The sequence below is a fragment of the Neltuma alba genome, unplaced genomic scaffold (assembly GCF_004799145.2).
Source record: "Neltuma alba isolate B1F8T4 unplaced genomic scaffold, ASM479914v2 tig00013055_pilon, whole genome shotgun sequence".
Classification (NCBI taxonomy): domain Eukaryota; kingdom Viridiplantae; phylum Streptophyta; class Magnoliopsida; order Fabales; family Fabaceae; genus Neltuma; species Neltuma alba.
Window position 1 is genome coordinate 21,399 of NW_021637396.1, and position 27,581 is coordinate 48,979.

General features: G+C 33.2%; 4 protein-coding genes across 4 annotated transcripts; 2 read left to right on the top strand and 2 right to left on the bottom strand.

Moving 5' to 3' along the window:
• Positions 1–2,215: 2,215 nt before the first annotated feature.
• On the bottom strand, positions 2,216–2,727 carry LOC114733978 (uncharacterized). The gene has a single exon (XM_028921454.1). The coding sequence runs from the start codon at positions 2,714–2,716 to the stop codon at positions 2,216–2,218; it is 501 nt and encodes a 166-aa protein (XP_028777287.1). The 5' UTR covers positions 2,717–2,727.
• Positions 2,728–12,239: 9,512 nt separating this feature from the next.
• LOC114733979 (uncharacterized) lies at positions 12,240–13,237 on the top strand. The gene is made up of 3 exons (XM_028921455.1): positions 12,240–12,653; positions 12,749–12,931; positions 13,010–13,237. Exons 1-3 carry the CDS (start codon positions 12,240–12,242, stop codon positions 13,235–13,237), a joined length of 825 nt encoding a protein of 274 aa, XP_028777288.1.
• Positions 13,238–13,526: 289 nt separating this feature from the next.
• LOC114733981 (sentrin-specific protease 2-like) lies at positions 13,527–14,388 on the top strand. The gene is made up of 4 exons (XM_028921456.1): positions 13,527–13,587; positions 13,676–13,757; positions 13,840–14,262; positions 14,353–14,388. Exons 1-4 carry the CDS (start codon positions 13,550–13,552, stop codon positions 14,386–14,388), a joined length of 579 nt encoding a protein of 192 aa, XP_028777289.1. The 5' UTR covers positions 13,527–13,549.
• A 2,271-nt stretch (positions 14,389–16,659) lies between these two features.
• On the bottom strand, positions 16,660–18,708 carry LOC114733982 (uncharacterized). The gene is made up of 2 exons (XM_028921457.1): positions 18,692–18,708; positions 16,660–18,583 (listed from the first exon to the last, which is right to left on the bottom strand). The coding sequence occupies exons 1-2, from the start codon at positions 18,706–18,708 to the stop codon at positions 16,660–16,662; spliced, it is 1,941 nt and encodes a 646-aa protein (XP_028777290.1).
• Positions 18,709–27,581: the final 8,873 nt, after the last annotated feature.

The window sequence follows — 27,581 nt, forward strand, 5'->3', positions numbered from 1 at the left end:
ATATATCTATACATGTTGTAAATTATCTAACCTCACTTGCAAATAGGTTCTCCCATACTTGTTCACATGAGGGGCAATAGGATCATTTTCTTTGTGGAATTAATATCAGTTTGCCCCATTGATCCTGCAGTGAAATTTCAAAAAGTTTTGGGGACTCTTTGAAATTAATTCTGTACTGCGGTCCTTGAACGAAATTTTCCCTATTTTTTATTATGTGCAAATGTCTTCAACCTTTGTACGTAGTCGAAAAAGAGCTATATCCACCAAAAAAAATGTTGTATTCAGGTTTTTAAACAAATTATAAGCATCTCTACTAAATTAAATTTATAAGCAGAAATTTTTAATAAATTTTTCTTAACTATTTTTTTATTTCTTATTTGTACCATTCAAATTTTGAAATTGAAGATCTCGGATATCAGATAGAGAATTTTTTAACTCATCATCATCATCAAGATAAATTCTTTCAACGAGAACTTCTAAGAAAGCAATGATGTAATGCAGGTGAAGAGAGAAGGACAATTCAATTCTCTTGGAATGAGAGACTTTTAAAATTATTATTAAGCTCAAGATTAAGACTTTAATAATTTGTATTTTGGCCATCAAAGACTTTAATAATTGAAACATGAGCCTCCAAGGTTGAGTTTGCCACTTTACCTACCACAGCTACAGCAATGATTGCCTTCAAAAATCCATCCTCTTCAATTTAATTGTTTATAATTGGGACATCCACTTCATTTTCAAGTTATCTAACCCACTTCATTTGACTACTCCATGAGATAACCATTTAGAATTAAATATGTTTCAATGCATTCTTTTCTATATTTTTTTTAATTCCAAGATAAAGACTTCAAACAAAAAAGCTCTACGCATTTTAGTTCGCTTTGGTAGGGCCCTCTACAAATTACAACTCAGGCTAAATTAAAAGCTTTTTGGGAAAATGAGGGAAAGCGTCCCTCATTAAAAATTTTACTGGTAAAAATGATATGATAAATTTTTTAAATAGAAAGTATCAGTACTCTCTGTAAATTTTGTAGATATAAAATATAGATATGTTAATTTAATTCATTCTTATTAACAAAATTTTTAACGAGAAACTTTTTTTCATTTTTTCTAAAACTTTAGTTATATATTGGCTATCAGTATCAACATATAGTTTGAGTAATTGTTACCTTAAAAAAAATTAAATATATGGACACATATATGATTTTCCTTTAATATATTAAAATATATTTGACTATTATCCAACCACAACCGCTAACCATAACCATAACCAATATACCGATTATTTGGTGTCTAATCCAATTTTTATGACGTTGTGGAAATATGTGTGTGTCTTGTCTTGCATAAATATCTTGATTGATACGGCCGAAAATTGAGTCGTTTTGCACTTATAGGCATGTTGTTAAGGCTAACTCTAACCGATGTGAGATTTCTCATGTCAAGTCAAGTTTATTTTATAGTTATATTACCTCCGATCCTAATTATAAGAGCTAGTTGACTAATTTGAGGAGATTAAGAAAAGAAGTTAAATTAGTTATCTGTCATAAATATATATTGTCTTTCCTAAAATATCCTTGTTAATCAAGTATATTAGCTAAAACTACCATTGTTAGAATGATTATCTTGAAAAAAAAATATAAATATTAGAGACAAAATAAATTAGAGTCTTATATTTAGGACCAAAATAAAAATCAAACAAGGTCTTATATTGAGAATCGGAAGTAGTACTTTACAAATAAGAGCCTTTACAATATAATTGAACAAGAAATTATTTTGGGAGTGGGACATATTTTCTTTGCATCACATAAAACTATCACTTTCTTAGTGGATAAAGATTAAATTAGGTGGTTAAATTTACCTAAAACATAACCAAAATACTACCTAGTGATTAAGTCAGCAAAACAGTTGGCGAGGGGAAAAAAAACACATTAAGTCAGCGAAACAAGGATACAATGGATTGTAAGCATAAAAACAGTAATTACAAAGAAATCCGGAAAAATGATATTGAATTCAACCACCCATTGATCATCAGAACAACATTATTGTGGCAAATAACAAAATTTCGTGATAAAAAAATATAATAATGAAAAAATACAACCAATTCCACAATTATATACATAAAAATAAATATATAATTGTAGAGAATCAAACAAATAATATAATGGTTTGCAAAAAGAAACAAATAATATTCAAAAAAAATTCATTGCCAAAATTGTTAAATGGATTCTTGCCTCTGCATCTTCATCTCTTGATAGAATCTCTCAATGAACCTCTCAGCTCTCAGATCAACCGACTCATCTGCGTCTTCTGAATCCAACGGCTCACGCAAGTCCTCTTCTCCATCTGTAATGGCGGGAACCGACAGAGCTTCCTCCAGCTGGTTCTCTGCAAATCCGCCATTAAAGCCCTTAACTTCAGCTCCGAAATCACCCAAACACCGAACCAGAAACATCAACGAGCATAAATCTCCGTAGTCTCTGTTCTTAACGCGGTCTTTCCGAGGGAATTGAATGAGGGGAGTGCTGGAAGGTGAGAACTGATACTCGCCATGGAAGCCATTGTTGTAATGCATGAGAAGCTTGAAGTCCTTGCGTTTCTTGAATCTCTTCAGCAAAAGGAGCTTGGGAATGATGGGCTTTCTGAGTTTGGGGACGAACAGGGGAATCCTCAGGAGAGTCGAGACTTTCTGGAAAAGGAGAGACTTTTTTCCGTGCATTTTTATTCAGATTACTGCGAATCGATCGATCTTTAGGGTTGGGAGAGAAAGGAAGCTGGGTGGTCATGGTTGAGAGAGAGAGAGCGGTTTTAAAGGGGAGAAAAAGGTGAAGTGAGAGAAGGAAGATGAAAATGGCCATGGCGGAGCCGAGCTGTAAAAGCTGTGGTCGGTGGCGTTTTCAGATGGGAGTGAGTGGAATATACCAAACTAGCCGTTGGAGCCTTCCCTCTAAACTTTCCGATTTGAATCCGCTTGCTTTTTTATTATCCATTTATCCCCCACTTTCTTCTGAAAATTCTTCATCAAATGCATCTTGTGAATCCTTTTGACTTCATAATTAAGGAAAGTAAATGTTTGAATGGTATAATAAAAGCAAGAAAAATTATGCGCACACAACTAATGTTGAGAACGGATCAAATTACATTTTATGGTAAAAAATTTTCACTTTCCTCGCTTAAAATTGATTTTTCTTGTGTATTAATATTTATTAAATTAAATATTTTTATATTATTTTAGTCACAATGGAATTTTTTTAAAATATATAAATAAAATGTATAGTTTCTACCAAGGCATAAAAGTTTTTTAAAAAAAACTCAAATGTTAACGACTTATTACATGCTACCTCCAGTCCTAATTATAAGATCTCGTTTATAGACTTTCGGTCCTAATTATAAGATCTCTTTTGTAATCTACAAACAGAATTTTATATTTAGGACCAGAAGTAGCGTGTTATTACTATAATCAGAGATTATGGTTTCGTTTTAATTTATGTGTAATTTTTACCAAGGCATAGAAGGGTTTATACAGATTGTCATAATGTGTGAGGCCATGAGGGTGCCGTATAAGTTAAGCATCCTGTAAACACAGCAAAAAAAATAGTTTCTTATTATGGGTTTTAAATGTTATTTTATGTACATAATTTAAATATATTTTTGAGGAGTCATAGTCCAATTTCTTGTAAGGAAGAATGTCCGTGACAAATAATTTTTCAACAGTTCAATACTACATACATAATCTTATTTTGTTTCAAAACAATTCTACATAATCGGATCTTTAAATAACTGAGGATAAAATTGTGAAGGACTGATATTTTAGAAAAATTATGTGAATAATCAAGTGTTGGAATAAAAATATGTAAATTAAAGTTTTAAAGTTTAAGATGAATAATTATCATAATTAGACCCGTCTTGTTGTGACTTGCAGAAAATATGATAAATAACTTGTTTTTTTTTTTACCTTAAATAAGTTGTATTGTTTAAACAATACAGCTTGCTTTGTTTACACACGCATATATATAGCCGCATTCCAAATCAGTCAAACAAATGAAACCACCATACATGGCATGGCTTCGTCCTAAACCATTTTAGCGAGAATCAACTCAAAATATGTCAATTTTAAAATTATAAATAAATTAAAAATATGAATAATAAGTATTAGTTATAAAATATATAAAATAAATAGTTTATAAAAAAAATCCGCTTGTATTAATCTGACAGGAAAAAATAGTTGTACAGGTTTAAGTGTACAATTTTTCCTCCTTATAACTCCTAACATAATTATATACTAAAGTGTGTGTTCTAAAATCCCTATACTACTTCTGATCCTAACTATAAGAGCTTGTTTATAGACTACAAATGAGATTTTATAATTAAGGCCAGAGGTAGTATTATTTAACAATGCAATTAAAAATTAAGAATCAGTATGTTTACAAATAAGATCTTATAATTAAGGCCAGAGGTAGTATTATTTAACAATGCAATTAAAAATTAAGAATCAGTATGTTTACAAATTCGATTTGAAATACAATCCCCAAAAGAATCAAATTCAAAACTTAATAATGAGAACCAAAATTAACCAATAAAAAATTGTCAATCTGTCAACATTTCTAGGAGGCCTTCCCATATTTCAAAGAAATATTTTGAATTTTCTCCCGCAAGAAATTTAGGGTGATAATTAGTCAATTAACGTTGCAACATTTACCTAAGTAACTTGCTTGCCAAGAATCAAAGTTTAATTTTGGGATCAGGCCATCAGCCAAGAATCAAACTAATTAAACATTTTTTTTTCTCTCCCCTACTTTAACATATCACGGCACAAAAATAAATTTATATTTTTTGACCAGCAAAAATAAATTTATGTGTTTTATAAACTATTAGTTGCCGTTATACTATCGGCCCAAAATTATGCCACGTCCACTGACTAAATAAATCTCACTGGAGAAAAACTTCAAGCTTAATTTATCTAACTAATAAATAGGTAAATTTGTAGCTATTGGATAACTTAAAATAAAAGGCAAATAGGATTTGATTTATCGAGAGTAATCTGCTACTTCATTGAAAAATGAAGAACCATATGGGACGAATTAAAAACCACTCAATGGAAATAACTATCTTCTCCTTCTTCTTCTTGGCCATCAATCAAAAGCACTATCTATCATGTTCAAAATGGACAATTATCATTCGATTACCATATTATCTAACTAAATAATTATAAGTCAACTATATATGCCTGGTTCTTCAAAATATTATCTTAGTCATCCAAATTCAAAACTTAAGCACCAGGATAATTTCTTATTTTAGGTACGAGAAATCAAGAGAGGATGTGTTAAAAAATATTCCGTTGATTAATAAGAAAATAAATTAAGATTTTTTTTTTGAAATAAAAGTGAGTTAAAGAGAGGATGTGTTAGTGGTTAAAAAAAAAAAATCAGGCATGGAGTGGTTGGAATCAATGGAGAGTCCCAATTCCTTTTCTATGCTTAAACCCTCGTGCAAATGGATTAGGTAAAATATGCACACTTATTCTTCAGTATTCGGTAAAATATGCATATCTATGATTAAACCTTGTGTAAATGGATTATATTTAGTTCTTTTATTAAAAGAGTGTATTTATATGTTATGTGCTCCTTCTTTTCTGTCCTAGATATAAGAATTAATTGAGAAATTTGCTTGGTCCTAAATACGAAATCTTAATCTACTTTATTTAATAAATTTATAATTTTTTCTCAAACTGTTTTTATTATTGCATATACCAAAGCGGGGTTTTGACTTTTCACTAGTGTAAGTAGTTTTAATGATTCAATTGAGTATTTTAAGGGTGAAAAATCAACACATAGTTTTCTTTATAAATATGTAATTTGTTAATATCTGAAAATTGATTATCTTAGTCCACGAACTATGAATTTGTGGTTCAGAATGATGCAAGATATATTCAATTTATATTATCTAGAAATTTGTTCTTGACCTAAAAGGAAAGGAATTTGACGGATTCTTAAACTTTTCAAGCTATTGTAAGTTATAACATCCTCTCCTCATTTCTTCTTCCTATATCATTTAGATATGTAAATGTAATACTATCAATGGATTCCGATATGATCCAAGAAAGAAAATTATACCCCAATTTATTCTTCTACCGTTTATCACAATATTCTAAATATCAGGAGATCCGAAGAATCCATACAAATATGATCTCAATTCACAATAAAGTTAGCTTGGTGGAGATCTCAATTTCAAATTACTTTTTAATTTAATTGATACTTACGAACTTGAATACATATGTTTAGAAAGGTGCTAATCGTTTTATAGAGCGTAAATACTCCTAAGGGTTAAATTAAATTCATCAATTTCCACTCTGGTATGATCTTTATCATAGCCTATGTGAAAATAAAATAAATAAAAATAAAAATTCTTTCAAATCATGTTATGCCAGCTTAATTCGGAAAGGTAAAGTACATAAAAATATATAATATAGGATTTTTTTTGTAAAAGTAATAAATCCATCTATCTATAACAGTAATTAAATTTTCTATTTTAATTTTTATCAAGGCCAATGCCCAGCTCTGTGTTCAAAAGATAACTAGACAACATGGGATACCTGAAGACATAGCATCCGATCATCCATTATATTATGATCTAAGGTTTAGATCAAACTTTTTGAGGTATTTGGCAAAAGCTACGATTATCAGAGTGAAACTTAGCATTGCTTATCGCACACGAACAGATGGAAAAGCTGAGGGGACCATTCAAACACTTAAACACGATGTTGAACACATGTGCCATTAAATTGAATTGAAGAATAACTGAGAATCATCTACTTTTTTAGCAAATTTGCAAACAACAGCAGTTTTCATTCAAATATTCAAATAACGCTTTATAAAGCATCTCTGAATTGAGTAAGAGAATTATATTGGGTCCCAATTTTGTGAATAGAACTATACTTAGAATAGCATTAGAATGATTAAGTAGAAATTGTTGACAACCGAAAATAGATAATAGATAGAAAAGTGATGATGGAGACAAGTGAGGAGATATCTATAATTGGCATTTGGGAGGTGATCAGTTAGATTTAATAATTTAACTGCAAGATTAATTAATAAGTGGTCCATTTGAGATCCTAGATAGCCGCAGAGAGGTATAGAATGGCACTGTGTTTCACGCCTCCAACTTATGAAGTGTCCGCTAAACCCTTCTCATATCATCATGAAGTTTTGGAAGGAGATGCAATTTTTTCCTCTAATCATATTTCCCAGCATATTCCAATCTAGTAGTAGTCTTCCGGTCCTTAATATAAGACTTATTTAACTAATTTGATTAGATTAAGAAAGTTAGGTAAGTTAGTTAATTATAATAAATATGATATGTTTTTTCTAAAACACCTTAATCATCTTCATTATATCTTCCCTCCTTCCATACTTGATTATTGTTGATGAAGTATCAATAGAGGTAATTTGAAAGAAATTGATAAATATAAAAAATAGATCTTATATTTAGGAGCAAAATTAACTTTACAATTACGTCTATATTAAGGACCAGAGGAGTACTACCTCCCGTCCTAATTATAAGATTCAGTTAACTAATTTGAGGAGATTAAGGAAAGAAGTTAAGTTAGTTATTTGTAATAAATAGGTATTACCTTTCCTAAAATATCCTTACTAATCAACTATATTGGCTAGGACTACAATTATTAGAAGGACTATTTTGGAAAAAAATATATAAATATTAGAGACAAAATGGATTGGGGTCTTATATTTAGAACCAAAGTAAAAGTCAAACAGAGTCTTATATTAAGGACCGGAGGTAGTAATATTTAATAGGATATGGGCAAAATTGCCCCACTAAACAAATTAGGGTATTAGATGTACTTGAAAAATAAGATCAAGAATAAAATTTTCCAGTTACCCACACGCGCGCACATATATATATATATATATATATACACACACACACACATATACAGGGGCCAGAACAGGTGGTTGCGTGAAGGCGAACGCCGGACAGTAGGTTTGTTTCCGGGTGGAGGACATAGAGCATTGTGTTGCGTCGGAAGGATGCATACCGTAGGAACATGGGGATCCGCACGCACTGGATTCCTTTCCCTCCACCCCATCCTTTCTCCCTCTTCTTCTGTTGCTTCCACGCCTTCTTCAAGATACCCCTTTTGCGTCATCATCCCATCACCTCCGTATTCACTTCATTTGAGTTTTAATATTTTTTTCGCGTCCTTTTGGAAAAATGACCTTCAAAAAAAGTTGAAAATTGCTATGTTTCAATTCAGATACCTAAGAGAGGTCAAAATCTTAAAAAAGAAAATAATACCTGACTTTGATATCTTATAAATGTAATTAAATGACAAAAATGTCATTGTATCAAAAAGTTTATTAACAAGTTGTAAACTGGCGATTACAAGTATTAAATGGTAAATGACAAGAAATATTGTGATAATGACAAGTTATTTAGTAATAAGTTATAAACTAGTAATGATAAATGTTGGCCAACCAATGACAAGAAATATATTGACAATGACAAGTTTGATAGCTTTTTTCTTAAAAAAAAAAAAAAAGAACTGGTGTAAGGGCATTATAGTCATTTAACTACATTTACAAAAATACTAGTTTAGGCACCACTTCTTTTCTTGTGATTTTGATCTCTTAAGTGCTTGAATTAAAATATTATAATTTTCAACTTCTCTTTACGTCATTTTTCCTATTTTTTTCCAAAAAATAAACAAAACATTAACTTCCATTAATATTTCTAATGTTGATATTAGGGGTCATTCTTCCTATAAACAAGTTCGTTACTTGATCTTACTTCAAATTATTGCGATTTAGTTTTTTAAGAGTATAAATTAAATCCAACAAATTACAACATTGAGTACTCTTGTCACATATAGATCTAATTAAATCCCATTTTAAGACTCCTGCACCAATTTGAAGTAACTTTAAATCGTCCTTTTAAATCCAGCGAATCGCAACCTTGAGTTCTCTTAATAGTGGCTTGAATCCTCTATCTATCTATTGTGTCAGCGTTAAGAATCCAAAAAAGTGTGGTTTGCAAACACTTGCTGAAATATGTTGATTCTTTTCTAAGAACTCTTTTATGAAAGTGCCACTTATAAGACATTCTTAAATATCAATATCAAGAAATACATTAAATTAATAAAAATTTTAAATTTTATTTTTAATAAAAATTTTCTCTCTATATATTTATAAATCATGCTCGTATTTATTCCTTTTTTTTTCAATGAGAATTAAGTAAGAGTAAAATTAAAAAACAAAAATTTAAAAGTGATTTACATTTAGGATCAAAATTCCTCCTATAAAAGTGACTTATATTTATAAACAATATGGTATTATAAATTTATGATAACATATGATTTCTTGATAACAATGAAGGCTCGACCTCAACATTAAGAGAAATTGAGGATTATGAGCTAACAATGAAGTAATGTGATGTCTGTAGCTCTAAAAATTAAGATAGGGGGGTTTTTTTTTTTTTTTGGTTTAATGTTATCCTTGTTCCTATGTCTGTGTCTACACACACGAAAGTAAAGATTGATCGTCAAATGGATCAGAGATTCATTGATCATTAATGTCATTAATGGCTTTAATGCACTTTAATATTCCTATGCTATAATTTTTAATTAGCAGACCGAAAAATTAGGTAAACACTCTTGATTTCACTACCAATAAATAGTCCCTGTTGAAACTTGAGCATAAAGGAAAAAGAAATCAACCATAATAAATCAGGCAATACGCTGAAAAAATAAACTAAAACCTGGTTTTTTTTCCCTGTCTCTTTTTACTATTTAATTTATGGAGTAGGGTGCCAGAAGAATATTTGAAATTAAAATTGTCAGCAAAAGCTCAAACATAAAATATTACTATTTGCAGTGCAAAGAGTTCTATATCTATGTAACGACTAACGAAATTTAATTTTATCGTTCTTTGATTTTAAACAAAATTATTAAGATCATTAATTAAGATCAACCTCAAAGATGCTTAGCTTGCTGGAAGGAAGGCTTTTTCCCCCTCATAAATAACAGTAGTACTGTGGTGATAATGATATATATATATATATATATATTTATATATATATATATAAGAATCTTTCCCTTGACAAAGAAATCAGACTGTATGCCTATGTCATTTTTCTGATTTGTCTCTTCTGAATTTATATCTTATGCCTGTCCCATCCTCTCTTGATAAGCTCGTCCTCATTCAATCTCTATTCTTTAGTAATCTGTCCTTTACGAAGAAAATAATTTTTACTGTATTAAAAATTTAATAATTATTTTTATATTATTGAATATAAGACTTTTATTTTTAATATTTTTTATTTATTTATGCTCTTGTTTTTTTATATGAAGATCAATATTATTAATGAAGAATAAAACAATCACATAATCCAAACCATACTAAAAGACTTGAATACCTTATAATCTAGGGAAAATGACATTGAGGTCCCATGGAGAACAAAATACAGCAAATAGGTCCCCTGAAATCTGATAATGTTTTTGAAGTCCCAAAGGGACTCAGATGCAATTTTCAGAATCTTCAAATGACTTATTTGCCCTTACTATGATTTCCCATTCGAAATTGCTTTGACTGAAAATTTGAAACCCTGTTTGTCGTTCGTTCGAAGAAACCGTCTGGCGCCTTCGTGCTGTTCGAAATCGTTCGTGCGAAGAATCCGGCCACAACCCACCGTGCTGCTTCAAATCTACTCACAACCCACCGAAAATCGTGACCGAAGTCCTTGAAAGCCTGTGGCGGTGGCTCTGTTTTGGTGGAGCGAAGTGAAGCATAGCGGAGCGAAGTGCTGGTGTTGGAAGCGAAGCGGAGCGAAGCGGAGCGAAGTGCTGGCGTCTCCGTTCATCGGTGTTTGAAGCAAAGTGGAGTTCGTCCTGGTGTTTGAAGAGAAGTAGAGCTCGTCCTGGCGGCGCTGTTGATCGGCGTTTGAAGCGAAGTGGAGGTCGTCGTTGTGGCACTGTTCATTTGCATTTGAAGCGAAGTCGAGCTTGTTGTGGTGGCTCCGTTGATCGGCATCAGAAGCGAAGTGAAGATCATCGTTGTGGCTGCGGTCATTTGCGTTTCAAGCGAAGAGGAGTCGTCCTGGTGGCTCCGTTGATCGGCGTCTGAAGCAGAGCTCCTATTCTCACAATTTCTTTTCGCACACAGAGGCATTGTCGACACTGAAGAAGGTAAAATCATATGAATCAGAAAAGCATGTCTTGGCAGTTTGTTGTTGCGTTTGATCATTGCTGAATATTTGCATCAAATACGGCTGGATGCTTTTGATTATGCTTGGCCCATGTTTTTTGTTTCCCTTGACCATAAGATGGTATGCGTATTGGAGCATGTTTAAAACAATGATACATGATGAGGCATTAGCCTTCTAAAAGCACTTCCAAGAAGGGTTGTAAGAAGAATGATACATGATGAGATGAGGTATGAAATGCGTAAATGGTAAATAACTAGAATATGATAATATGGAAGAATCAGATTTGAGGCTGAATAATTGATGTGCCTTGTTTGGAGTTCAAAGTATTTGTCAAGATTGTTTGGTCTGTAATTGTTACTACTTTCCTTTTTGGGATTTCTATTATCATATTGATGATTGCGTGTGAATTATGCATGATGCAGCCTTTCATTTATTGGTGAAAAATTGAATCTTTTTATCACTAATTAAGCGTTTCATTTGTTGACATACTGAGAAACCTGGAAAAACCCCTCTTTTGGTATATCTTTCTGGAACTAGTTTGAGAAGTTTGCTGTGGTCTGAAAGAGTTGGGGTTCAGCATTTGAGCAGAATTGCCAGATGGGGAAGGATGCACAAAGAAGCAGTAATTTCTCCGGTTATGCCTTGTTTACGGAGGAATTCTACAAGAAAAGCTCAAAGAAGTACAAATCACTTGAAGCAGGAAATGCACAAGTGAGAAAGGCATGGGATAAATTATCAGAACAACAAAGAGAGGAATATTGTGAAAGGGCTAAGGCACAAAGACCTCCCACCAAGTCCAAGAAGTATATTGTTCCTTTCTATACAAGATGTGCACCAAAACAATTCATGCAAGTTTGCAAGCACATCAAAGAAAGGAAGGAACTGATGGATAGGCTGAAAAAAATAGGGTTTGACAAGTTGGTTGAAGTGTGTTGTCACACAATTCAAAGAGAATTGTGTGGAGAGTTTATGTCTGCAGTTGATGTTGCATCAAAAACATTTCCATAAGAGGGAAGACAAGGAAAATGAGGGCAAAAGATGTGCATGAATTTCTGGGGCTACCATTTGACGGAGAAGAGATTAAAGTAGTTGTGAATAATGAAGATGAAGTGTTCAAGCAGTGGAGGATTGTGTATGGCAATATTCCATACAAGAAGATAGCATCATTGTTGACTGAGGAGAACCAAGATGAAAATTTTGAGGTGCTGTTTGTCATGTATGCATTGGGAACATTGTTATGTCCTAATGCAAGTATTTGTGTGGGTGATTATTTGTTGAAGGTAATACTATCAACAAAGGATAGATTGGATAAGTTTGATTGGTCCTCTTATGTGTTGCATGAACTATATAAGGGGATTGGAGTGTACAAGAAACAATTGGAAAAAGGCAAGTTGACTGAGAAGAAGAAGAATGTGCCAGGTTGTCTATACTTCCTAATGGTAAGTGCTACAATAATTTGTATATTTCTGTTGTCATTTGATGGTCTGAATGTTGTCAATGGTTGCTGTTAACTTATCATTCATGTCACATGCAGTTATATTGTCTACAAAATTTTCCATTGGGAGAAACAAAAGCTGCACATGTAAAGGATGCTGTTGCATATTGGGATGAAAAGAAAGTGCAGCAAAGAGTTAAGGAGGAGAAGGAAAGCAATCGAGGACTCTTGCATCCGGCAAAGCAATCCACCAAATTTGATCCTGAAAATTTAACTCACCCGGTATGTGGACTTGTGGGCTTAATGATTAATTTTTTGTTTTTCTACTGTTGCTTACTGTTCTGAATTTGATTTGTATAGGAGATCAAAAAGACATATACTCGATTAGTGTCTATGCTGGGGGAGGAAATGATGGCCCTTCAGTCAAGACTAATGGAGGGTAGTGGCAATGTAAGTGAAGAGGACAAAGATGAGGCAGAAGAATCTGAAGCAGAAGAGGAAAAAGTTGAGAAAGAAGTGATTCAGAGGATGAGGAAGAAGATGACAGAAATGAAGAAGAAGAATCTGAATCACAAGATGATAGAATGAAGAAGAAGAGCAAGAAGCTCAATCAGAAAAGGAGATGGGTGGACAAGAATCACATGACAAGGAAAAAAAGAGGATGAAGAGGAAAAAGAGAAGGGAAATGAGGACAAAGAAGATAAAGAAGAAAATAAGAGAGAAGAAGAAGATGAAGAGGACAAAGAAGCGGATGAGGCCACCCAAGGGGAAGGGAGCGAACATGTGAGGAAATCTACAAGGGTGATAAGTAAGGGGAAAGCTCTTAGGTCTCCATTTCTGGAATTTAAAAGCAAGGCTGGGAAAAAGAGAACAATTGATGACAGGCAAGCTTTATTTGACATGTGCACAGCAAGGTGTAACCATGAGGAGCAAGAGCAGTAAGTATTATGTTTTGGTGACCAATTTTGTATTATGTTACAGAATTTACTGAATTTACTAACTTCATAATTGTTTCATTTGTGTTAGATACTTTGTATCGATGTATGGATACTTCCTAACCCGTGGTGAGTTGCAATGTCTCCAACGTAGAAGATGGATAAACGACAGGGTGAGTCACACGTACATAGTTAATATCAGAATGAGTTATTGCATGCTAAGGAGTTGTAATTTGTTTGTATTTGCAATTTCAGTTTATGACTATGGTGGCGAAGACATTCGTTGGAGATCAAAAGGAAAAAGATGGGCGAGTCAACCGTCATATATTTTCTGCAGATTTCATGCAGAAAATGGTGGCGAATCCTTTAAGGTGGAAATGGGAGGACCATGAAAAAGAAATATTACCTGAATATATTGGATACAATATCGGGGATTGCGATTTCATTTTTGGTCCTACTCTATTTGAAGATCATTGGTTTTGTTATGTTTTTGAGACAAAGACCATGACCTTCCACGCCCTTGACTCGTTGGTTGATAGCATCACATTCATGAGATTACAAGCCGAGGAAGAAGAAGCAAAGAAGAAGGGGGGTGAGCAACAACATGACGCAAAGAAGAAGAAAAAGAGGACAAGTAAAAGGCAGTTCGACCCCAAACAGTTCATGGCAACACAAACTGTGAGTAGTTATTTACAGCTTTTATACTTGTCAATGACTATTATAATTGTTAGTAGCAGTCTGCATAGTTGTCATTACATGCTCTGGTAGTTGTCACTGGATGCTATACTAGTTGTCACCGGATGATCTGTTACTTGTCACTGGATGCCATGCTAGTTGTCACTGTATGCTCTGTCCCTTGTCACTACATGCTGTCGTAGTTGTCACTGGATGCTGTGCTAGTTGTCATTGCATGCTCTGGTAGTTGTCACTGGATGTTGTGCTTGGTGTCACTGGATGATTTGTTACTTGTCACTGGATGATATATTATTTGTTAGTTGTCACTGAATGATCTGTTACTTGTCACTGGATGATATATTAGTTGCCACTGGATGCCCTGTTAGTTGTCACCAGATGCTCTGTTAGTTTTCACTGGATGCTCTGTCCCTTGTCACTGGATGCTATGCTAGTTGTCACGGGATGCTCTGTTAGTTATCCCTAGATGCTGTAGTAGTTGTCATTGCATGCTCTGGTAGTTGTCACTAGATGCTTTGTTAGTTGTCACTGGATGCTCTGTCCCTTGTCACTACATGCTCTGTGAGTTGTCACTGGATGTTCTGTAGTTGTCACTGGATGTTCATTATGTGCGTGTGTGTTTTTTCCAGATGAACTGTTTCCATTCGATGCTACGTGCTGTTAAGCCAGAATTGTTTGCCAATGAGGACGAAATTGACAACGAAGTGAAATGGGCTAAAGTCTATGTGCAGAATGATACGTAAGTGTAGATGTTCTGTTCGATTGTGTTATGTTGTTTTTGTTCACAATAACAATTGCAAGGCGCTAACATATTCAATTTGCTTGGTAGTGATTCATGTGGAGTTCATGTTATCTCTTGGCTACAAGAGTGGGATGGCACCGTTCGGGATGATGCAGGATATACAATGCCACGATACTCTAATGATGAGCTACAAGAGTTGAAGGTTGGCTGTTTGTGGTGGTTGGTAACCCATCCAAGTAATGAACATGGGAGTCAAGTGATGTCGATGCTATCGGACTACAACAAGACCAAGAAGAGGAGATAGAGTGTCTATGAATTTTTTGTTCTCTTAGCCCATGATATGTGTTGTTAAGATGATTAGCAAATAGGTCATTTTGTAACAAACTGATCAGGTTATGTTTATAATATTATTACCTTTGTCATCACATTGTAATACTAATTTGTTAGGGTTTTATTACATTCTTAATTATCCAAAACAACGTCAGTTATCCAAAATAACAACTAATATAACAGGAGTTAATGACAAGTAATATAAGAATTTCATAACAAGTCACAGTGTTCCATTGACAAGTCACAGTGCACCATTGACAGGTCATGGTGCCCTATTGACAAGTCATAGTGCAACTATTGACAAGTCACGGTACTCCATTGACAAGTCACAATGCTCTCTTGACAGCGACCATTGACAAGGGACAGTGCACACAAACAAGTCATAGTGCTCCATTGACAAGTCACAGTACCCCATTGACAGGTCATGGTGCCCTATTGACAAGTCATAGTGCAACCATTGACAAGTCACGGTACTCCATTGACAAGTCACAATGCTCTCTTGACAGCGACCATTGACAAGGGACAATGTTCACACAAACAAGTCATAGTGCTCCATTGACAAGTCACAGAGCTCCATTGACAAGTCATAGTGCAACCATTGACAAGTCATAGTGCAACCATTGACAAGTCACAGTGCTGTATTGACAAGTCACAAAGCTCCATTGATAAGTCATAGTGCTCCATTGACAAGGGACAGTGAAGCCATTAACAAGTCACAGTGCTGCATTGACAAGTCACAGAGCTCCATTGACAAGTAACCGGATAAACCATTGACAAGGGACAGTGTTGTTATTGACAAGCAACAGTGCTCCATTGACATGTCACAGAGCCACCACTGACAGGGGACAAGGGAGAGGTAAGTTTTTGACACTTCATTAATAATGATTATATATAACCATACAACCAAAATATAATATGACAAAGTGATTGTAAATATCATTTCATGGTCAAAAAGGTTATGTTACTTGAATTCATGTTGTTGACAACTTACATCAGCAAATTCATTGACAAGTCGTAGTGCAATGATTGACAAGTCATTACAGGTCTAGTGACAACTCAGGGTGCAGGTAATGACAACTAAAATGACAGTACAATGTAACATGCCAATTCATAGCCAACTTTCATTTACACTTTCATATACATGAAACTACACCTATTTCACAACCCATCCCAAAAAAAACATAGGGGTTGCATGTCATAATGAAACTAACCAGTGGTGTGTATCCATTTACAAAAAATTTCCTTCACACCCATTTACAAAATATTCTCTTCACATCCATATACAAAAAATAGCTGACTTCAATATGTTCTCAGCTGGGATTTGGGTTCTTGCATGTCTTGGCAGTGTGTCCAGGCTCTTTGCATCTTCCACAATGATAAACCTTCTTATTTTGGAACTGAGATTCTATCCTATTAATCCTTGGCCTTCCTGGAGGCCTTTTGGTTATCGGTGGATGCAAGAATGTTTGGGTCAGCATATGACTCACAGTAGGTGCATCAGGCTGTGGGCAATCATGTGTTGCAATTGGCCTCATGCTATTTGCATATATTTTCTCCTGTGTGGACAATTTGTAACAATCATCTACATAATCATACACACTACGGTGAACTAGTTTGATTGCTGCACAAGCATGTGGACAAGGTATTCCACTCATTTGCCATGCCAAACATGTGCATCTGTGAGAAATCAGATCAACAGCAACATAGATGATGCGTCCCTCACGTATTGTCTGCACCGAAATATGGTCATCACCATAATATGTTGCCTCCATACACGCACCTCTTGCTATTTGTTCCGACAACTTTGATTCAATATTGGGTCCTACACCATTTTTCCAGCTTTTCATCCCCATTTTGCTAGCAACCATCTTCTTGGCCAACTTCTCTTGATGCTCTTGTATCAAAACCGGCAAGGCGTGCTTCCTTTCTTTCAACATCCATGCATTAAAAGACTCAGCAAGATTATTGGTGATGTTATCCCATCTCTTAAAAGGAAATTTACTTTGCGCCCATCTATCCACATCCCCATGAGATTCAACCCATTGTGCCAATTGAGGACAAAACAATCTTAAATTTCCCATTGCAACATTAAACTCATTATCATGCCTTGCATATGCAATTCCATCAAGTAAATTAAGTGCATTCTCCTTGTTATTTTCTGAGGTCCGTCTCACACCTCTATTGATTTTCACATACTGCGCACTATAATTTTCTTTCACATGTCGATAGCAAAAAGCATGTCTATCACCATCAAATACTGTCTTGACAGCACCGATAATAGCATTACTCCGATCTGAGACAATTGTCACTTGTGCTGATCTGGTTATCTCTTTCAGATTCTGTAGATACCAAGTCCATTCATCATTTGTTTCCCCGCTAACAATACCATATGCTAAAGGAAACAACTCATTGTCTGCATCAAATGCACAAGCTGATAATAAAGTTCCTTTGTAAGGACCACTCAAATGACATCCATCTATATAAATAATTGGTCTGCAACCTTCCACAAAGCCTTTAATTGAGCATCCATATGCAATGAATAGCCTCTCAAATCGGTTGCTATCTGAGCCTTCCCATCTTGCAACTGTGTCAGGATCAGTTTCCATGAGTCTCTCACACATCCAAGGGATTACCTTATAAGAATCTTCTACTCGACCATGTAATTCCATTAGTGCTCTCTTCCTAACCCTATATGCTTGAGTATAGTTCAATTGCACTCCATATTCTTTATACAAGTCCTTTCTGATTTCATTAGGACTCTTGTCAACATTGCACCTCAAGTCATCAATCACAATCGAAGCAGCTAAATTTGACCTTCCTGAGTGAGGTACAATTAAGTTGTCCTGTGCATGATGAATGTGTTCACTTTTGTACGTTCTGATAGTTAAAAACTCAGTATCTTGATGTGCTCCCATTGAATATGCACCCATATACCATGGACAACCATCAACCTTGCACTTCACAATGATCTTTTGCTGATTATTCTTAATGAAAACGTACGAAAACTTCTGGCATAAGCTGTACTTGTATAATGTTTTCCGGAGAGTAGTGGCATTTGGAAATATTTGTCCTTCTCCAATAATCAAATCCTTCCATTTTGTGGAATTCATTTGTGGTGTAGGTGTTGGGATCATTTCAACAGCACAAGGAATTGATTGTGGCTCTCCAATCACATCAAATAAGGTAGGTGGAGACATAGACAATTCATTGACACCTCCAAATGATTGATCAATCCTGCAAAAAATGACAAGTCAGGGTGCATGTATTGACAAGTTGGTAGCAATACAGTAACAACTGACATACTAAGAAATCACAATAACAGTTTTCTTAAACTATACTTACACATCTTGCTCCTCCATTGTATTATCTCTTGTTGCTTCTATGTGGTCCTCATTTTCATTTTCTTCGACATACACATGACCACTTTCTTCATTGAACTTTATCAAATGTTCCACCCCATCATCATCTACCAACTCCACAAAAGTTTTTTTATCAAACACAACAGAGAATTTCAGAAGAAATGAGTTGCTTTCTTTTCCAGCAATTGATGATATAATTTCTTTCAATTCTTCATAACTTGTGCCCTCCTTTACATTGGTTGTTCTTACACTACCTCCCACATATCTCATATTATCTTCTCCATCATTTATAAACTTTCCCCCTATGTGAACAAAGCAAAATAGATGTTTTCCAGACGTAGTCGCCATCAGTAACTGAAACCTGCATCAACCAGCACGCAACTGTCATTGACAACTTAAGGAGCTACATTGACAAGTGTAGCGGCACACATTGACAACAATCGCGGCCTGATTGACAACACAATCCCATTTCGTGCTAAGGGTTTCTACCCTCACTAACCTTCATCTTTTTCTTCCTTTGCCACTGAACTAGCATCAGAACAAGGAAAACCACCCAAAAACAACCCAAAAACAGAGCACCCATTATCATTCTACACACCCAACTTAAATCACAACACACACCAACAAAAAACACAGCTTTTCCATTCATTAACATCTGAATCCTAAACCAAAAACACAAGCTTTGAAATACCATCAGTAACTGAAACCTGCATCAACCAGCACGCAACTGTCATTGACAACTTAAGGAGCTACATTGACAAGTGTAGCGGCACACATTGACAACAATCGCGGCCTGATTGACAACACAATCCCATTTCGTGCTAAGGGTTTCTACCCTCACTAACCTTCATCTTTTTCTTCCTTTGCCACTGAACTAGCATCAGAACAAAGGAAAACCACCCAAAAACAACCCAAAAACAGAGCACCCATTATCATTCTACACACCCAACTTAAATCACAACACACACCAACAAAAAACACAGCTTTTCCATTCATTAACATCTGAATCCTAAACCAAAAACACAAGCTTTGAAATACCATCAGTAACTGAAACCTGCATCAACCAGCACGCAACTGTCATTGACAACTTAAGGAGCTACATTGACAAGTGTAGCGGCACACATTGACAACAATCGCGGCCTGATTGACAACACAATCCCATTTCGTGCTAAGGGTTTCTACCCTCACTAACCTTCATCTTTTTCTTCCTTTGCCACTGAACTAGCATCAGAACACAGGAAAACCACCCAAAAACAACCCAAAAACAGAGCACCCATTATCATTCTACACACCCAACTTAAATCACAACACACACCAACAAAAACCACAGCTTTTCCATTCATTAACATCTGAATCCTAAACCAAAAACAAAAGCTTTGAAATACCATCAGTAACTCAAACCTCTATCAACCAGCACGCAACTGTCATTGACAACTTAAGGAGCTACATTGACAAGTGTAGCGGCACACATTGATAACAATCGCGGCCTGATTGACAACACAATCCCATTTCGTGCTAAGGGTTTCTACCCTCACTAACCTTCATCTTTTTCTTCCTTTGCCACTGAACTAGCATCAGAACAGAGCAAAACCACCCACAAGCAACTCAAAAACAGAGCACCCATGATTATCCTACACACCCAACTTAAATCACCAACACACACCAACCAAAAACACAGCTTTTCTATTGATTAACTTGTGAATCCCATTTCCAAAACCACCCACAAGTAACCCAAAAACACAAAAACGATTTTTTCATTTCCCATTTCCAAACAAAAGCACAATCTGTCAAGAAAGGTAGGAGAGAAGAGGAAAGAAAGTTTCACACCTGAAAGTTTGTGGAGATTCACATGGAAATTCATCATCAATGGCTGCTTCCCTCTTTCCCAATGTCTTCTTTCTCAAGCATATTGCGCGGGAAGTCTCACCCAGAATGAAATGCTGCTGCTTCGTTTCTGATGGCTTAGGGCAGGGCAAGAAAGTAATTTACAGATTCTGAAAATTGCATCTAAGTCCCTTTGGGACTTCAGAAAAATTATGACATTTCAGGGGACCTTTTTGCTGTATTTTGTTCTCCATGGGACCTCAATGTCATTTTCCCTATAATCTAATCGATACCAACATACTCCTCTTATTCTAAATATAAAACTCTTATATATATTAGTATAAAAGTTTTATATTTAGAACCGAAGGAGTATTTCTTAAGATTTTTTTTAAAACCATGTAATCGTAAATTTGAATCTTTAATTTTTTAAGCATGAAGTCGTAAAATCAGAAGTAGGCGACTTCATATTCCTTTGTTACTGTAGTAGCAAGTTTGTTTTTGCCATATATTCTGCTATGTTGCTGTCTAATGTTTTAGTTGTTTTTTTTTTCTTTCTAAAATATCTACTGCTGATAATAGTGACAAATCTCCTTAGATTTTCTTAAAAGGCTTTGATGGTTTACTCATAAAAATAGTTATCTTTTACTTAAAAAGTGTATAGCTTTATAATGATCAGTTTTCGGCTGTCTTCAACAATCTCATTCAATGAATTTTTTTTTAATTTGCTATCAATTATACAAGAGAAGAATACATGGGAAAAAAATCACGACGGATTGATGTGGGGAGAACAAATTTAGAAGAAGAACATATGAGAATAAAATATTTCTTAATATAAGACTTAATTAGAGAGTTAACGTTAATTATATATGTAAGACCTATTTTATATGTTTATTTTTTTAAAAAAATTAACCCTATTATGTTCTCTCAATAATGATCAAGTAAAAAAGAGAATGAGGAATGGAATTAAGAAAGATGCTTAGAATGTTTAAAAAAAAAATCATATTAACTAATGTAACTAACATTTTTAATCTACTCAAATTATTTAATTATGTCTTATATTAAGAATTGGACGGGTAACTAATGAAGAAAAGGTTTTTAATATTTTGATTTTTAGAATAAGTCATTTGTTTATTGGCTAATGTTTATAACTCCAATCTAATCCCAAAACCCACAAATCTGACAATATAACAAGAGATATTGTAAGATAATGGAAATACAGATACTGAAAGATATGAGATAATAAACATTCACATAATATTATAATATCCATAATAATTTTTAACTAAACTTAATACTTGAATCCAACTCAATATTACAGGATGCGAAATAGCTAAATAAGAAATAGAAAGCATTAAGCTGCTGAGTCGAGTGAACATTCAATTTTTATTAAATAATATTGCCGGTTTGAAATTTGTATTTGGAAAATTTTACATTGAAAAAAAAAATTACCTTTTCTTATTTAGCTATTGTATATACTACACAGGATGCGAGATACCTAAATATAAAAAATAAAGCATTAACAATATAATGGTCGGGTTCATTAAACAACATTAAGGGTTAAAATTTTGTGGATAAAAAACTTACTGAGTTTTTCTATATAACTATCTCATATCCAATATTATTTGACGTCAGATTTAAGCGTGGTTAGGTTCATTTAGAAATTCCTAAAATCATTTTTTTGTATTTGTATGAATTTAAATTTAAACTTGAAATTTTGTTCTTAAACAGTCATACTATTTTATTTTATAAGACTGATACCTATTATTTTTTTTAAAAAACCTTTAATTAAATTTAACAATGTTCGAAGTTAGACCATATAATAGGGTAACAATATTAAGCAACTAAAACTTCGCATAAAAAACAAGTGAAAAAATCTTGTGGTTGCTGTCTTCTCCAGTTCTCCTATCATGTGGTCATCGACATCATCATTTTCTGATTTTCATCACCTCGGATCTAATAAACGCGATGCTACAAGAGAAAGGCTTGGCACAATGCAAGCTCACATTCACAATTTCCTTACAACAATAAAAATAAAATATAAGGAGAATTACCATGAAATTTTAAATAAGAAATATAATTACCAAAAGGTTTCAGTAACAATATGAGAAGTCTGCAATGATAAATACTATGGTAGTAAATAATAACTACTTACTTGTTATTGGAACCTACTGGTAGTTATTTCCTTTTATTAGAACTCTGTTGTAATTCTTCCTAAAATATAAATGATGACTTATGTAAACTGTCTTATTATTTTAGTTTCTAAAACCAAACAACTTTATTTTTTTGGAGCAAGGAACAACTAATTATTTGAAAACATAGTGAAATACAAAGACAAAAATCACAAACATAGTAACACAACCCATTTCACGTAATTTTTTTCCATCCAAAAAATGAAAACAAAAAATTAACTGAGAGACAAGTTTATCTGGTTTTCCCTCTTTTCTACTTTTGCATGTATTACATCATATTTTTAATATAAGATCCAGTTGACTAATTTGAAAAAATTAATGAAGTTTAAAAATTACTTAATTACTCTAAAATGCTTATATGTATTATTAGATTATCTACCGGTCTATAAGTTAAACAAATCAGTTGAAGAAAATGATAAATATAATATTTTTAAAATAGTTTATTTAACTTCTTTAATATCTCCAAATTAGTTAACTAAGTTTTATAAAAATTACCGGAGGTAGTGTGTACATACATAGCTCCTACTTAGAGAAATGAGAATACGTTTTAATCATATTCAGATATTTAATTGAGATATCAAAATTTAATAAATAAATAAACTTAGACAATTAAAATTTATTTTGAATGTTCAAAAAATGAAAAAAAAAAATTCACGAAGAGGAAAAAAGAAAAGAAAAGAAAAGAAGAGAGAGAAGAGAGGAAGGAAGCCAAGTTAATTGCCAAACTGAAGTCTCCACATAATATACATAGATGGAGTTTGAGAATTAATATTAATATTAATTAACTACAAGAAAATTAAATATAAATCATGCTTTAATTTCTTGGGCAAGAGCATTTTCGATCCTCCCTAAGCACCCCAAAAAAAAAATATTCATAATATTTTTTTATCCTTTAAGTTTGTCCTCATTTTGATTTTGATCTCTTAAATTTCAAATTATAGGTTTTACTTCCTCAAGTTCCTTTCTTTTAAAATATTGTTCCTTATAAGTTAATAAATACATGGACCATTTTATCTTTTGAAGATCCGAGAGATAAAGCTAAAATTAGTGTAAACTTGAGGAACTAAAAATTGTATTAACAAGAAAAAAGATTTCAATCAAGACTGGTGTCAAGTGAATTCCTGAAACACTTGGTTTCGTATCAATTCTGTTGAGGTTGAGCTTGAATTCAAATAAGAATTATATTTTGAAAATAGGTTGAATTTTGACATTGAAGTAGAGGTAAATAATTAAACAAACAAACAAACAAACAACAAGCCTTATCCCACTAGGTGGGGTCGGCTACATGAATCACACGACGCCATCGTGCTCTGTCAACAACCCAATCCTTAGATATGTTGTTGATTAGGAGGTCTCGTTCAATGACCTCATTCAGCGTTCTTCTCGGTCTTCCCCTGCCTTTTTTTATGGGACTCCATCTTGTTTGATCCACCCTCCTCACCGGGGCCTCCAAAGGCCTTCTCTGCACATGTCCAAACCATCTTAAGCGATTTTCAACCATTTTCTCTTAGATAGGTGCCACACCGACTCTTGTCCTGATCTTTTCATTTCGAATCCTATCTTTTCTTGTATGACCACACATCCATCTCAACATCCTCATTTCTGCTACTCCCACTTTGTGCTCTTGTTTCCCTTTATTGCCCAACATTCACTACCATACATCATAGCTGGTCTTATAGCAGTCCGATAAAATTTTCCTTTAAGTTTCTCAGGTACCTTCTTATCGCAAATAACTCCGGTAGCTTTCCTCCACTTTAACCAGCCAGCTTGTATTCTATGAGAAATGTCTCCATCAATTTCCCCATCCTCCTGTATAATGGATCCTAGGTATTTAAACTTTAATACTTGAGGAATAATTTGCTCTCCCATCCTCACCTCCAAATCCCTATTATCTTACCTCCCTCCAAAATCATCCTCACCTCCAAGTAGAGGTAAATAATTACTTAAATAAAAAAAAATATTATCAATACATACCTCGTGGTGGATGTAATATATTTACATTGTGTAGAGCTAATATAGTTCATCAAAATTTTGAATGATAAGGTGAATTTGAAGATTGAACATCCTTAATTATCCTCATTCCTCACGCTCTTGCTACAATATACTCAGGCAAAGCATGAGGCCAATGACTTCACAAAGAAGAAAATTCCATGTAAGTGGAATTTCGCCCGCATCTTATTGATGGATCTATAAATGGGCTTTATATTATCCGAGTTCCTTTGTTTTTAAAGGCAAATTATAAAAGAAGATTTACAAAATCAATCTAAAAACATGGAAATTCTTTTAAATGTAATTAGGGTCTAATTTAATAGATTGCGGGCCCTTAAAAATGACGTCTTAGATTTGAGGCGGTGTGTATGAAAAATGCTTTATTGAGATATGCAAGACCCACTTTGATCATCTTTGCATCTTAAAGAGAATTAGTTTCTATTGGTTAGGGAATATATATACTGTATGGTTTCAATTATTGATTCTGATGTTAATTTCAATATATTCAATATTGATTATGTCAATATAACTAATATGCATCAATAAAAATGTGGTAATTTCACTTACCTATTTTTTAATGATAAACTAGTCTATTATTAATGCGATATATTAATCCCTCAAGGTTCATTGGTTTATGTTGTTGGCAAAAATAATTATTACTTATGGGAAGATAACTCCTTAAGCTTTATTTCATGAAAAAGATAGCCTTTACAACATATCACTTTCTCAATGTAAAGTGATAGATTGATTAATAATATACATATTATTAATATATTATGTATAAATTAAAAAAGTTTATTATCAACTTTTAAAATCAATAAAATTATATATGTGTGTGTGTGGCTGATTAATAACTAAAAACATGAACAAATTCTTGGAATTTTACAATCAATAAAAAAATTCTCCAGCCAAAGTATACATTTGGTCTTCTAACTTTATAGAGAATTCAATTTGATCATTTAAATTTAAAAAGTATACTTTTAGTCATTCAACCCTCAAATTATTAATAAAAAAATGATAACATTAAGATAATAAATGTTGATAAAATAATCTCAAATGCTAATATATTAAGTTTAATTTTCATAACAGCATAATTATTACAAAAAATTATCATTTAAGCCTAATGATTTGAAGGTTAAAAGACTAAATATATACTTTTTAAACTTAAGGGACCAAATTGAAACTTTATACAAAATTAAAGGACTAAATATATACTCTAACCAAAATTTTTCCATCCCATCGACAAACATATCTGGGCAAAGTAGATTTCATTGGATTGCAGAATATTAAAAAAAATGCAGAATACATTAAGATGAATTGCAAATTTCTGTCTTGATCATTTTTTAAAAATATGTCTGCCCATTGCTCTTTAATCTCAAGTTTCCCCACTTTAGCTATCAGGTTCATTCGAAATATATTTTAAGCTTTTAATTTTTTGTTTTTTTCCCCTAAAACATTCGAACCCAAAAAAATTGATTAATGAGTTTATGAAATACTACCAATAGATGATCATTTTAATGGGAGTGAGTATGATTATTTAAGCAGGAACTCTTAAAATTTTAAATTCCAACGATGCTCCGATATGATCCCCTAATTCCAGATATCAAATACTGTATCAAAATAATTTTTTGTCAAAAAAAAAACTATATACATTAGGGATTAAAGTGCAACACTAATTTCTGTTTTTCCTTCGTTGGGGAATGATGGGATAGGTATAATATTTTAAATAAAAGGAAGAAGGAAAAATCACATAAAACAATAACAACAAACACACAAAAAATCAAGTCGTTTAAAACAGGGTTAATATATTCTTCATTGGTCCTTTAAGTTTGGTTTTATTTTGGTTTTAGTCCCTCAAATTTTAAACTATAAGTTTTGATTCCCGGAAGGGCAAAGTCATCTATGTTTTTAGTGGATTATAGGGGTCAATATTATAAATAAAAAGAAATTTGAAAGACTAAAACCTATGGTTTAAAATTTAGGAAACTAAAATCAAAATGAAGACAAATTTAAAAGACCAAAATTTGTATTAATCCTTTAAAATATTTAAAATAATTTTCCCAAAAAAAATTATCGGTTATATCTATAAAATTATCACTTGTATTTTTCTAAAATACAACTTATTATCTCATATTATAAAAATACTTTAATGGATAACTTTAGATAATATGAGCAATAATTTTGAGAAACAAAAGCAACAACTTGAAAAAAAGATAATAACTTCAATAATTATATGATCAATTTAAAATCTTAAAGTTATTTAAAGTGAGTATTATCTCATAATAAAGCATTATTACTTCTTGTTTTAAGAGCTCGCACTTCCTAAATCTATTTTAGCACAAAGGATTTATTTTATCATCTTTCCCTTTAATTCCTTAAACGATCATTATAACCAATCTATGTAATCATTAATTTAAGATTAAAATTATGTTAATTTCAACTTTAAGTTAACCAAGAGGAAGAAAAAATTAAGTTAACTGGAAATTAAATCTTTTTTAATTTTTAATATTTGACAACCACTTCTCCGTTTTTTTGCCAAAATTGGGATCCTAGTCTTTAAAGGACTAAAATTCACTTCGCACTTGGCAGTAGGAGGGCTCAAATGTGCGGCTGCGATTGAGTCGTGATATTGAAGTCTACATCGTCGACGGTATTCTTTAACCCTCTTACTCCTACTCATAATTCTCAAACGGAACACAAGAAGAATATAAAAACAAATAAAAATTAAAAAAAAAAAAAAAGTTGAGGACACCTACGGCGCAATTTAGCGTCCAAGGTCGCATAACCCGAACGTTAAAACCGCCCTCTTCCTTCCTTTTTCCCTCACTCATATATAAACTTGCGTTTCCCGGCGAACTTGAGAGAAAATTA

Excerpts from the sequence above, each read along its gene's own strand:
- LOC114733978 (XM_028921454.1), bottom strand. The coding sequence starts at position 2,716 with ATGCACGGAAAAAAGTCTCTCCTTTTCCAGAAAGTCTCGACTCTCCTG.
- LOC114733981 (XM_028921456.1), top strand. The coding sequence starts at position 13,550 with ATGTGCACAGCAAGGTGTAACCATGAGGAGCAAGAGCA. Across the intron at positions 13,588-13,675 it reads AACCATGAGGAGCAAGAGCA|ATACTTTGTATCGATGTATG; the intron begins GTAAGTATTATG and ends CATTTGTGTTAG. Across the intron at positions 13,758-13,839 it reads GAAGATGGATAAACGACAGG|TTTATGACTATGGTGGCGAA; the intron begins GTGAGTCACACG and ends TTGCAATTTCAG.
- LOC114733979 (XM_028921455.1), top strand. The coding sequence starts at position 12,240 with ATGAGGGCAAAAGATGTGCATGAATTTCTGGGGCTACCATTTGACGGA. Across the intron at positions 12,654-12,748 it reads GTTGTCTATACTTCCTAATG|TTATATTGTCTACAAAATTT; the intron begins GTAAGTGCTACA and ends TGTCACATGCAG. Across the intron at positions 12,932-13,009 it reads CTGAAAATTTAACTCACCCG|GAGATCAAAAAGACATATAC; the intron begins GTATGTGGACTT and ends TGATTTGTATAG.